General features: G+C 47.1%; 1 protein-coding gene across 1 annotated transcript; it reads right to left on the bottom strand.

The window, feature by feature from the left end:
- Positions 1-11,404: 11,404 nt before the first annotated feature.
- LOC141981676 (myb/SANT-like DNA-binding domain-containing protein 7) lies at positions 11,405-13,230 on the bottom strand. The gene is made up of 2 exons (XM_074943306.1): positions 12,481-13,230; positions 11,405-11,901 (listed from the first exon to the last, which is right to left on the bottom strand). The coding sequence occupies exons 1-2, from the start codon at positions 13,061-13,063 to the stop codon at positions 11,816-11,818; spliced, it is 669 nt and encodes a 222-aa protein (XP_074799407.1). The 5' UTR covers positions 13,064-13,230; the 3' UTR covers positions 11,405-11,815.
- Positions 13,231-13,900: the final 670 nt, after the last annotated feature.

The following is a 13,900-nucleotide window of genomic DNA, read 5'->3' as shown; positions in this document are numbered from 1 at the left end:
ACTCAGTATACTAACAAGGTATTAAGCCTTCAAGTTTTCTCCTCTCTTATGCAATTCCTAGCCTCCTGGACAAAGACTGAAATGTTCTCAACAGATCTAACTCCAGTCTCCCTATAAAAGGAAAGTAATTAAGATAGCAAGATACCTGACAAAATCTAGATTTCCTGACCACTGCCCATTTTAACAGTGAATTTTATGACTGCCACACAGAAGCATCCTATGGCATAGTTTTGTCAAAATAAAATTGTGCATCAAATTGAAACCCAGTAGGTTGAAGCTGGAAGGATACACAGGAAACAATCTGAAGCATGACTTAATATGACTTTGGCCATCAGTGCTTTTTTTCTCCACATGGTCTTGTCCTGTTGACTGTAGAATCAAAGAGGGATTAGTGTACTGAAAAGAGACCAGGATCAATAGCGTCTTTCATGGGCTCCCAAATGATAGATTAATTGGAATTCCCCTGGTGTCTTCTGTGGAACCACACCAAAAGGGAAGGTCCATTCATAAATAGAATTTAAATTGGTAAATGAAAACTCAACTGAGCATTGGATGGGATTTGAACACAGTTTTCCCATGTGGCTCATAAATATTCTACTTCTGAACCATCAGTAACACACTATATAAATGATATCCAAAATTAAAAGTGAAAGGCATGGAGGCATGTGATTTCATAAAACACAAAACAAAAGAAAATATTTATGAGAGTTCCTGTGGAATTGAACTGCTAAATTTCACACACACCTCTCCTGTTTTGGGTGTGTTTGTGGGGTGTTAATTAGAAACAGTGCTGCTGAAGTAGTCTGAAAATAGAGTCAGGCATATTCAAGGTTAGAAAAAGAGGGGAAAAAACAGGGAAAAAAAGAGAGATGCTCATTCGCAGTGCAGCATAGTAGCAATAACTGCTACAGAAAATTTGACCATCACAGAAAGCATAACACCAGCAACGCCTTCACTGCCTCTTTGCTCAGCTGGTATAGATAATTTGTATTTTGGCAAAGACTTTTTATTTTTACTTTTCAGGAGTGTATATTGTGATCATTTACTGAAATTCTATGTTAGAGACATATTTGTGCTACCAATCCCATTCATGTCTACAAGCAAGTCAGTATTATAGGTCCCTTCCCGCCCCGCAGCAATTGTCCTTTAGTGTAAGTCTTCCAGGATAAAGAGATGCCACTCACTCTCATAAAAGCAAAAAGAATCTATAGAAGACAAGCTAGGAGGGGGGTTTCATGTGCAGTTGCCCTCTGTGTATGCCTGCAAGAAAGTATTAGGACTGTGTTTGTTCTATAGTTCAGTTTGACAGTGGTCTCTGTTTTATGGACCTCAGGTCTTGTAGTCTTTAGTCAGGCCAGAGGAGAGGCTTCAAGATTAATGAATATCTCACACATTTTAGTCCTAAAGGTTTGATTTTGTTTTGGTACTTCCCTGCTCCACTTGATTATTCCATCCGAACATTCTTCCTCCTGCCATATGCAGCTATGCCCAGTCCCAAAGGATCTTGGTCTTCAATAGTCTCCACCTCTCCACTCAGTTCATTACATAACAAGAGGTTGGTTTGTAAAGATACTTTTAGGAATGGTTTTGATACTAATCTTCAGCTTCTCTGTGCCTCTTACACCTGACCGAATCCAGGAACCATATGCAGGTGAAGGCAATTTTCATAAGTATGTTTTACTGGATATATTTAAATCTGTATTAAGATGAGATATGGACAGTGATTCTAAGTCTGAACCCTCAAATTCAGAAGAGTCAGTGTCAACTTCTTCCAGTTCTAAAACTACAATCAGGCTCCTTAAGCAGCACTGCTTCTAATACATACCCACAAACATGCGCACAACTGGAGATGTGAGAGAAGCTTGGCAGTTCAATTTCATAAATATTTTATTTTGCTTAGCATTTTGTGGATTTACTGGCCTCGTTGCATTTCACTTTTAATTTTGGTTTTGAATCTTCCTTGTGTCTGTGTTGACTTGTTTCCTGTGCACTGTGTGCCTCCATATCAAACCTTGAAGTCAATGAGACTTGAAATTAGACAAAGGTTTCTAACCATCAGAGGAGTGAAGCTCTGGAACAGCCTTCCAAGGGAAGCTGTGGGGGCAAAAGACCTGTCTGGCTTCAAGATTAAACTCGATACGTTTATGGAGGAGAAGGTATGATGGGATAACATGATTTTGGCAATTAATTGATCTTTAACTATTCATGGTAAATAGGCCCAATGGCCTGTGGTGGGATGTTAGATGGGGTGGGATCTGAGTTACTACAGGGAATTCTTTCCTGGGTATCAGGCTGGTGAATCTTGCCCACATGGTCAGGGTTCAGCTGATTGCCATATTTGGGGTTGGGAAGGAATTTTCCTCCAGGGCAGATTGGAAGAGGCCCTGGGGGTTTTTCGCCTTCGTCTGCAGCCTGGGGCATGGGTCACTTGCTGGAGGATTCTCTGCACCTTGAAGTCTTTAAACCACGATTTGAGGACTTCAATAGCTCAGACATAGGTGAGAGGTTTATTGCAAGAGTGGGTGGGTGAGATTCGGTGGCCTGCATTGTGCAGGTCGGACTAGATTATCATAACAGTCCCTTCTGACCTTAATATCTATGAATCTAAGTTAAACAATTGCTTAATAGTTCATACCTCAATTGTGGCCTTGATTTTATCATACCCAATTCTGTCAAATCCAAAATAGAAATTTCAAGTCAAATAATTTTCTATTGAGCAAATAGGTGGGTGGCGGTAGAGCAAAGATGATGCTTAAACAACCAATTTTACAATTTGATTCAAAGGCGCCACGGATGAAGAAAATGTAAAACAAAAGTGGTGACCAGAATCAAAGTTGGCATTTAGCACCAGTTTTGCTAAATCCTCTGCACACATTCAGGGAGGCCTTGCCTCAAAAGAATTTACAATCTAATCATAATCCCTCTTTACATACCTTCACTGACCCATTATGTGGAAAAGTTAACAATCCTGTTTCTTCTATGCCCAGATTAGGTTAAAGAATCAAACCCATTATGAACTGGAGTTATGTGCCATTTAGTTTAATGCAACATTCAATGGGCTTTAAAGTACTCAAACAAGCATCAAACAACGATGCCTGGTAACTAGTGGAATGCTTAAAAAGCGTCAGAACCTGAATGGGTCTTCTGTATACTCCTTGAAGTATCTACTTTAAATTTCACTATCGAGCATCATTGGCTTTGAAGCATTGAACTGTGAAAATGTTGAGCTCTTCCCCTCCTGATTTAAGATGAAATAGTCAGTTCACTCGTGTTTCCTATGACATTCACTGAGGAGCAGTCATTTTGTGACTTCATGCCTCATGTGATTTCAGCCTTGTAAATTACTGGAAATTGACATCAAAACAGAAAACAATACCTTATTCTATGTACTATTAAATTAAGTAGGAGACAGACAGAAAAGGAAGTGATTCCCACTACTAGGCCCTTTTTTGGTACTCTTCTAGAATTTTAAGAAGTCTGCGTTTGCTCCCACTAAAGTCACTGACAAAACTTTTAAACTCCATTGAATGTGGGACTGGCCCAGAGTGAGGTTCAGTATTATCTGAGACATGATAAAAAGAATAGCTGTCACAGTGTCTGTGCACCCAGTCCTGTTAGGGGGAAGCAGCAGGCAATATCCAGCAATTCTGGATTAACCCTTTGTATTGCCCACGCTAAGACTCAAAATGTTGTCTTTATTCCCACACCACTGCCAGCTGTGACATGGTGTCTTTCCACATTTTCCATAGCTTTTCCAAGCTTTCCTGCTATTAAGTTTCTTTGGTCTCCAATTGTAGTGGTGCACTGTGCTTATATTGTACATTAGTCTGACTTCTTTGACATTTGTCTCTTTTCTTTTTACTATCTCAATATTGTCCAATGCAGTCTCTGTGTTGCTAGCTTGTAAGTCACATTGCGGTTTCTTTCTTTTTTTTTTTTTTTTGCATTCTCACTCTAACTATAGTTTTTGCTAGTGAGAGATCTGGGTCTAACTGAAGCTGTGCTGATAAAATGGTTTCTCAACTATCCCGTCCCTTATTTGTTCTTAAATTCCATATTTGCAATGTACAGCAAGACTTTTATTACTGCAATTGATAGTCTTAGCTGTTTCCCTTTGTGCCTGGCACCTCCTATTACATTTGGCCATTTCACATCTAATATTCTGTCTGCCTATTAAATGAGTTTCTAAAAGCTTCTTTCCCTTTGGAATATTCTCTCTTTTCCTCATCAGTGAGGTTTAGGGCACACAGGAAGTCGTCAGCAGCATCCCCCATGCAAGTATCAGGGCATTTGCCAGGTATTGTGCGTTTTCTGGTAAGCCAGAAGTCATCTGCAATTGCTCAAATCTGTAGATCCAGAAAGGCCAGCTGCCTGAGCTGCCAAAATTAAACTTCTAACAGCCATTTGTGCTATGAGTTCCCTTGCTGCATTGAGACAGGGCTCTGCCCTCTTCCTCGGGCTGCTTTCACAGGACACCTCCCTGATTTTCCACTTTCCCCACTCAATCACCACTCTAGCAGTTTGGGAGTCTCTTCTTGCCAATATCATGTAGCATGACAACATGAACACAAAGACATGCCTGAAGCAGCAGTGAGAGAACTCCCTAACCAGGAAGGCTATACATTTATTAAACTCCCTGCTGCAATGCATCGTGGTCCTGTCTGGTAGCTGTGGAGGACCAGGAACTTTTAGAGTCAATCCTCTCTAGATGCTGAAAATTCCACTGATAAAATCCCATAGGCATCCAAAATTCTGCTAGTGAGCATGTGCACAGCAGACCTGACACCACCAAGCAGCTTGGTATCTAATTCCTGCCTAACCTCAGGAGGATTCACAGACTATGCATTCTCCCATCTACCTCATCCATGGGGGCCCAATTCAGTAGGCCTGCCAGAGGCCACCTGAGGTTGTTTCTACTGGATTGGGTCCCACACAAAACACAGATGGAGGAAGAGATGGTAGTGGCCTCCTTTTAACAAATAGTCCAGTGTTTAGGGCACTCACACAGGATGCAGGAAACCCAGGTTCAAATCCTCACTCTGCCTGATGTAAACTAGGAACTTGAGTCTCCCCCATCCCAGCCGAGTGCCCTAACCACTGGAATATTGAGTAAAATATGGGGAGGGAAGTCACCTCCTCTTCTTCAAGAAGGGCTGACCTGGCTTAGATGCCTACCTCTAGTAAAGGATTCATGACAGTGAACTGAGAGTTTTGGGGTGCATTCCTCAACACCAGACTTTGTGGCCAGGTGGCCAGGTGCCTAAACTCAGCCTAAGCCCTCCTGGAAAAATCCATATCTTTTTTTCAGCACAGTGGGCTGAAGAGCTGCTGTGACCGTTGATTATGTTGATGTACAATACATTTCTGATCAAATCAAATAAAAATCAGCGCACTTTGAGAGGCTTGGAAAATTTTGGGCAAGTTTAAAAGAAAGTTTGGTGTACTTCCAGCCTTGTCTGAGAAGCCCCAAGTGACAATGAGAAAGGCGCATCTCAAAGTAGCTCTAGCCTGGATGAAACTATAGAAGTACAATGATTGCCATTAAAGTATTCTCACAGTTACCACCGAGTATGGTATCAGAGATTGTTTTACTACACTTAAAATAGTAAAAACAACAATGCAGTGTGGCTCTAGAGATCATTGTATCTATTCTTGTATTTGTGCACCCAACAGACACTGAAGTATCTGAGAAATGTGCACATTAGGCTGGCAATAGTGAAGACCTAAGTAGACGTCTTTGGGTATGTCTACACTACGGAATAAGGTCGAATTTATAGAAGTCGTTTTTTTAGAAATCGGTTTTATATATTCGAGTGTGTGTGTCCCCACAGAAGTGCATTAAGTGCATTAACTCGGCGGAGTGCTTCCACAGTACCGAGGCTAGAGTCGACTTCCGGAGCGTTGCACTGTGGGTAGCTATCCCACAGTTCCCGCAGTCTCCGCTGCCCATTGGAATTCTGGGTTGAGATCCCAATGCCTGATGGGGCTGAAACATTGTCGTGGGTGGTTCTGGGTACATATCGTCACTCCCCCCCTTCCCTCCCTCCCTCCATGAAAGCAAGGGCAGACAATTGTTTCGCGCCTTTTTTCCTGAGTTACCTGTGCGGACGCCATACCACCGCAAGCATGGAGCCCGCTCAGGTAACCGTCACCGTATGTCTCCTGGGTGCTGGCAGACGCGGCACGGCATTGCTACACAGTAGCAGCAACCCATTGCCTTGTGGCAGCAGACGGTAGAATACGACTGGTAGCCATCCTCGTCATGTCCGAGGTACTCCTGGTCGCCTGTGTGAGGTCGATCAGGAGCGCCTGGGCAGACATGGGCGCAGGGACTAAATTTTTAGTGACTTGACCAGGTCATTCTCTTTAGTCCGGCAGTCAGTCCTATTGAACCGTCTTATGGTGAGCAGGCAGGCAATATGTCCTTCTGCACCGTCTGCTGCCAGCCAAAGATGTAAAAGATAGATGGAGTGGATCAAAACAAGAAATAGACCAGATTTGTTTTGTACTCATTTGCCTCCTCCCCTGTCTAGGGGACTCATTCCTCTAGGTCACACTGCAGTCACTCACAGAGAAGGTGCAGCGAGGTAGATCTAGCCATGTATCAATCAGAGGCCAGGCTAACCTCCATGTTCCAATAAGAACAATAACTTAGGTGCACCATTTCTTATTGGAACCCTCCGTGAAGTCAACCCTGTAAGCCGTGTCCTCAGTCGCCCCTCCCTGCGTCAGAGCAACGGCAAACAATCGTGCATCTGAGTTGAGAGTGCTGTCCAGAGCAGTCACAATGGAGCACTCTGATTGGGCTAAAACATTGTCGCGGGTGGTTCTGGGTACATATTGTCCGGCCCCCGATCCCTCCCTCCCTCCGTGAAGGCAAGGGCAGACAATCGTTTCGCGCCTTTTTTCCTGAGTTACCTGTGCGGACGCCATACCACCGCAAGCATGGAGCCCGCTCAGGTAACCGTCACCGTATGTCTCCTGGGTGCTGGCAGACGCGGTATGGCATTGCTACACAGTAGCAGCAACCCATTGCCTTCTGGCAGCAGACGGTACAGTACGACTGGTAGCTGTCCTCGTCATGTCCGAGGTGTTCCTGGTCGCCTGTGTGAGGTCGATCAGGAGCGCCTGGACAGACATGGGCGCAGGGACTAAATTTTTAGTGACTTGACCAGGGCATTTTTTTTAGTTCGGCAGTCAGTCCTATTGAACCGTCTTATGGTGAGCAGGCAGGCAATATGGATTGCTAGCACTCCTATTACACCGTCTTCTGCCGAGCAGCCATGAGATGTGGATGGCATGCAGTCCTTCTGCACCGTCTGCTGCCAGCCAAAGATGTAAAAGATAGATGGAGTGGATCAAAACAAGAAATAGACCAGATTTGTTTTGTACTCATTTGCCTTCTCCCCTGTCTAGGGGACTCATTCCTCTAGGTCACACTGCAGTCACGCACAGAGAAGGTGCAGCGAGGTAGATCTAGCCATGTATCAATCAGAGGCCAGGCTAACCTCCTTGTTCCAATAAGAACAATAACTTAGGTGCACCATTTCTTATTGGAACCCTCCGTGAAGTCAACCCTGTAAGCCGTGTCCTCAGTCGCCCCTCCCTGCGTCAGAGCAACGGCAAACAATCGTGCATCTGAGTTGAGAGTGCTGTCCAGAGCAGTCACAATGGAGCACTCTGATTGGGCTAAAACATTGTCGCGGGTGGTTCTGGGTACATATTGTCCGGCCCCCGTTCCCTCCCTCCCTCCGTGAAGGCAAGGGCAGACAATCGTTTCACGCCTTTTTTCCTGAGTTACCTGTGCGGACGCCATACCACCGCAAGCATGGAGCCCGCTCAGGTAACCGTCACCGTATGTCTCCTGGGTGCTGGCAGACGCGGTATGGCATTGCTACACAGTAGCAGCAACCCATTGCCTTCTGGCAGCAGACGGTACAGTACGACTGGTAGCTGTCCTCGTCATGTCCGAGGTGTTCCTGGTCGCCTGTGTGAGGTCGATCAGGAGCGCCTGGGCAGACATGGGCGCAGGGACTAAATTTTTGGTGACTTGACCAGCAGATGGTGCAGTATGACTGATAGCCGTCCTCGTCATGTCCGAGGTGCTCCTGGCCACGTCGGCTGGGAGCGCCTGGGCAGACATGGGCGCAGGGACTAAATTTTTGGTGACTTGACCAGGTCATTCTCTTTAGTCCTGCAGTCAGTCGTATTGAACCGTCTAATGGTAAGCAGCCAGGCAATACGGATTGCTAGCAGTCGTATTGTACCATCTTCTGCCTGGCAGGCAAGAGATGACGATGGCTAGCAATCGTATTGTACCATCTTCTGCCGGGCAGGCAAGAGATGACGATGGCTAGCAATCGTACTGTACCATCTTCTGCCGAGCAGCCATGAGATGTGGATGGCATGCAGTCCTTCTGCACCGTCTGCTGCCAGCCAAAGATGTAAAAGATAGATGGAGTGGATCAAAACAAGAAATAGACCAGATTTGTTTTGTACTCATTTGCCTCCTCCCCTGTCTAGGGGACTCATTCCTCTAGGTCACACTGCAGTCACGCACAGAGAAGGTGCAGCGAGGTAGATCTAGCCATGTATCAATCAGAGGCCAGGCTAACCTCCTTGTTCCAATAAGAACAATAACTTAGGTGCACCATTTCTTATTGGAACCCTCCGTGAAGTCAACCCTGTAAGCCGTGTCCTCAGTCGCCCCTCCCTGCATCAGAGCAACGGCAAACAATCGTGCATCTGAGTTGAGAGTGCTGTCCAGAGCAGCCCAATGGAGCACTCTGATTGGGCTAAAACATTGTCGCGGGTGGTTCTGGGTACATATTGTCCGGCCCCCGTTCCCTCCCTCCCTCTGTGAAGGCAAGGGCAGACAATCGTTTTGCGCCTTTTTTCCTGAGTTACCTGTGCGGACGCCATACCACCGCAAGCATGGAGCCCGCTCAGGTAACCGTCACCGTATGTCTCCTGGGTGCTGGCAGACGCTGTACGGCATTGCTACACAGTAGCAGCAACCCATTGCTTTCTGGCAGCAGACGGTGCAGTATGACTGATAGCCGTCCTCGTCATGTCCGAGGTGCTCCTGGCCACGTCGGCTGGGAGCGCCTGGGCAGACATGGGCGCAGGGACTAAATTTTTGGTGACTTGACCAGGTCATTCTCTTTAGTCCTGCAGTCAGTCGTATTGAACCGTCTAATGGTGAGCAGGCAGGCAATACGGATTGCTAGCAGTCGTATTGTACCATCTTCTGCCGGGCAGGCAAGAGATGACGATGGCTAGCAATCGTATTGTACCATCTTCTGCCGGGCAGGCAAGAGATGACAATGGCTAGCAATCGTACTGTACCATCTTCTGCCGAGCAGCCATGAGATGTGGATGGCATGCAGTCCTTCTGCACCGTCTGCTGCCAGCCAAAGATGTAAAAGATAGATGGAGTGGATCAAAACAAGAAATAGACTAGATTTGTTCTGTACTCATTTGCCTCCTCCCCTGTCTAGGGGACTCATTCCTCTAGGTCACACTGCAGTCACGCACAGAGAAGGTGCAGCGAGGTAGATCTAGCCATGTATCAATCAGAGGCCAGGCTAACCTCCTTGTTCCAATAAGAACAATAACTTAGGTGCACCATTTCTTATTGGAACCCTCCGTGAAGTCCTGCCTGAACTACTCCTTGATGTAAAGCCACCCCCTTTGTGGATTTTAGCCTCCTGAAGCCAACCCTGTAAGCCGTGTCGTCAGTCGCCCCTCCCTCCGTCAGAGCAACGGCAGACAATCATTCCGCGCCTTTTTTCTGTGCGGACGCCATACCAAGGCAAGCATGGAGTCCGCTCAGCTCACTTTGGCAATTAGGAGCACATTAAACACCACACGCATTATCCAGCAGTATATGCAGCACCAGAACCTGGCAAAGCGCTACCGGGCGAGGAGGCGACGTCAGCGCGGTCACGTGAGTGATCAGGACATGGACACAGATTTCTCTGAAAGCATGGGCCCTGCCAATGCATGCATAATGGTGCTAATGGGGCAGGTTCATGCTGTGGAACGCCGATTCTGGGCTCGGGAAACAAGTACAGACTGGTGGGACCGCATAGTGTTGCAGGTCTGGGACGATTCCCAGTGGCTGCGAAACTTTCGCATGCGTAAGGGCACTTTCATGGAACTTTGTGACTTGCTTTCCCTTGCCCTGAAGCGCATGAAGACCAAGATGAGAGCAGCCCTCACAGTTGAGAAGCGAGTGGCGATAGCCCTGTGGAAGCTTGCAACGCCAGACAGCTACCGGTCAGTTGGGAATCAATTTGGAGTGGGCAAATCTACTGTGGGGGCTGCTGTGATGCAAGTAGCCCATGCAATCAAAGATCTGCTGATATCAAGGGTAGTGACCCTGGGAAATGTGCAGGTCATAGTGGATGGCTTTGCTGCAATGGGATTCCCTAACTGTGGTGGGGCCATAGACGGAACCCATATCCCTATCTTAGCACCGGAGCACCAAGCCGGCGAGTACATAAACCGCAAGGGGTACTTTTCAATAGTGCTGCAAGCTCTGGTGGATCACAAGGGACGTTTCACCAACATCAACGTGGGATGGCCGGGAAAGGTACATGACGCTCGCATCTTCAGGAACTCTGGTCTGTTTCAAAAGCTTCAAGAAGGGACTTTATTCCCAGACCAGAAAATAACTGTTGGTGATGTTGAAATGCCTATATGTATCCTTGGGGACCCAGCCTACCCCTTAATGCCATGGCTCATGAAGCCGTACACAGGCAACCTGGACAGCAGTCAGGAGCTGTTCAACTACAGGCTGAGCAAGTGCAGAATGGTGGTAGAATGTGCATTTGGACGTTTAAAGGCGCGCTGGCGCAGTTTACTGACTCGCTTAGACCTCAGCGAAACCAATATTCCCACTGTTATTACTGCTTGCTGTGTGCTCCACAATATCTGTGAGAGTAAGGGGGAGACGTTTATGGCGGGGTGGGAGGTTGAGGCAAATCGTCTGGCTGCTGGTTACGCGCAGCCAGACACCAGGGCGGTTAGAAGAGCACAGGAGGGTGCGGTACGCATCAGAGAGGCTTTGAAAACCAGTTTCATGACTGGCCAGGCTACGGTGTGAAAGTTCTGTTTGTTTCTCCTTGATGAAACCCCCCGCCCCTTGGTTCACTCTACTTCCTTGTAAGCTAACCACCCTCCCCTCCTCCCTTTGATCACCTCTTGCAGAGGCAATAAAGTCATTGTTGCTTCACATTCATGCATTCTTTATTCATTCATCACACAAATAGGGGGATGACTACCAAGATAGCCCAGGAGGGGTGGTGGAGGAGGGAAGGAAAATGCCACACAGCACTTTAAAAGTTTACAACTTTAAAATTTATTGAATGACAGCCTTCTTTTTTTTGGGCAATCCTCTGTGGTGGAGTGGCTGGTTGGCCGGTGGCCACCCCACCGCGTTCTTGGGCGTCTGGGTGTGGAGGCTATGGAACTTGGGGAGGAGGGCGGTTGGTTACACAGGGGCTGTAGTGGCAGTCTGTGCTCCAGCTGCCTTTGCTGCAGCTCAACCATACACTGGAGCATACTGGTTTGGTCCTCCAGCAGCCTCAGCATTGAATCCTGCCTCCTCTCATCACGCTGCCGCCACATTCGAGCTTCAGCCCTCTCTTCAGCCCGCCACTTACTCTCTTCAGCCCGCCACTTATTCTCTTCAGCCCGCCACCTCTCCTCCTGGTCATTTTGTGCTTTCCTGCAGTCTGACATTATTTGCCTCCACGCATTCGTCTGTGCTCTGTCAGTGTGGGAGGACAGCATGAGCTCGGAGAACATTTCATCTCGAGTGCGTTTTTTTTTTCTTTCTAATCTTCACTAGCCTCTGGGAAGGAGAAGATCCTGTGATCATTGAAACACATGCAGCTGGTGGAGAAAAGAAAAGGGACAGCGGTATTTAAAAAGACACATTTTATAAAACACTGGCTACACTCTTTCAGGGTAAACCTTGCTGTTAACATTACATACATAGCACATGTGCTGTCGTTACAAGGTGGCATTTTGCCTCCCCCCACCGCGTGGCTACCCCCTCAACCCTCCCCCCTCCCTGTGGCTAACAGCAGGGAACATTTCTGTTCAGCCGCAGGCAAACAGCCCAGCAGGAATGGGCTCCTCTGAGTGTCCCCTGAAGAAAAGCACCCTATTTCAACCAGGTGACCATGGATTATATCTCACTCTCCTGAGGATAACACACGAACGGATGTTGCTTGAACGCCAGCAAACATACACTGCAATGCTTTGTTGTACAATGATTCCCGAGTACGTGTTACTGGCCTGGAGTGGTAAAGTGTCCTACCATGAAGGACGCAATAAGTCTGCCCTCCCCAGAAACCTTTTGCAAAGGCTTTGGGAGTATATCCAGGAGAGCCGCGAATGCCAGGGCAAAGTAATCCTTTCACATGCTTGCTTTTAAACCATGTATAGTATTTTAAAAGGTACACTCACCGGAGGTCCCTTCTCCGCCTGCTGGGTCCAGGAGGCAGCCTTGGGTGGGTTCAGGGGGTACTGGCTCCAGGTCCAGGGTGAGAAACAGTTCCTGGCTGTCGGGAAAACCGGTTTCTCCGCTTGCTTGCTGTGAGCTATCTACAACTTCGTCATCATCATCATCTTCTTTGTCCCCAAAACCTGCTTCCGTATTGCCTCCATCTCCATTGAAGGAGTCAAACAACACGGCTGGGGTAGTGGTGGCTGAACCCCCTAAAATGGCATGCAGCTCATCATAGAAGCGGCATGTTTGGGGCTCTGACCCGGAGCGGCCGTTCGCCTCTCTGGTTTTCTGGTAGGCTTGCCTCAGCTCCTTCAGTTTCACGCGGCACTGCTTCGGGTCCCTGTTATGGCCTCTGTCCTTCATGCCCTGGGAGATCTTGACAAAGGTTTTGGCATTTCGAAAACTGGAACGGAGTTCTGATAGCACGGATTCCTCTCCCCATACAGCGATCAGATCCCGTACCTCCCGTTCGGTCCATGCTGGAGCTCTTTTGCGATTCTGAGACTCCATCATGGTCACCTCTGCTGATGAGCTCTGCATGGTCACCTGCAGCTTGCCACGCTGGCCAAACAGGAAATGAGATTCAAAAGTTCGCGGTTCTTTTCCTGTCTACCTGGCCAGTGCATCTGAGTTGAGAGTGCTGTCCAGAGCGGTCAAAATGGAGCACTCTGGGATAGCTCCCGGAGGCCAATACCGTCGAATTGTGTCCACAGTACCCCAAATTCGACCCGGCAAGGCCGATTTAAGCGCTAATCCACTTGTCAGGGGTGGAGTAAGGAAATCGATTTTAAGAGCCCTTTAAGTCGAAATAAAGGGCTTCATCGTGTGGACGGGTGCAGGTTTACATTGATTTAATGCTGCTAAATTCGACCTAAAGTCCTAGTGTAGACCAGGGCTTGGAGTCTGTGGCCCTTCTCTATATAGGTTATAGAAAGTGCTGCTTAGAGTAGCTTTTTTTCTCTCTCTCTCTCTTTAAAAAAGGTGTATCTGAGTCATATTTTGATAATTTTGCAAGATAAGATTGAGTTAATACATTCCATTGTTTTCTCCTTTATCACTCCTTCCCACTTAAAGAGCAGTGGCTTGTGTGCTAGGATGGCTTTCCATTCGTATTTTAATATCTAGTCATTCTAAAACCAAAAGGTTCAGACTGAAATTCATCCCCGTGCATATGGCCACCCCCAGGCTTTTGGGGGCTTACGTGAGATTGAAAGGGTCATAGGCCAGAACTCAGCTCAAGGATGAATTTCACCCTGTGAGTCAACATTCTTTTGTCTCTCTCCATCAAAGTCAAAAAGTTTGAGGCATTTTGTAAGTTATTTATTTTACATCAAGATTGCAAAATTCAGGGATTTGGTTTTTTTCTTCATATTGTCT

The sequence above is a fragment of the Natator depressus genome, chromosome 2 (genome assembly GCF_965152275.1).
Source record: "Natator depressus isolate rNatDep1 chromosome 2, rNatDep2.hap1, whole genome shotgun sequence".
Lineage (NCBI taxonomy): Eukaryota > Metazoa > Chordata > Testudines > Cheloniidae > Natator > Natator depressus.
The sequence above is the reverse complement of the archived record's forward strand: the minus strand, read 5'-3'. Positions and strand labels throughout refer to the sequence as shown.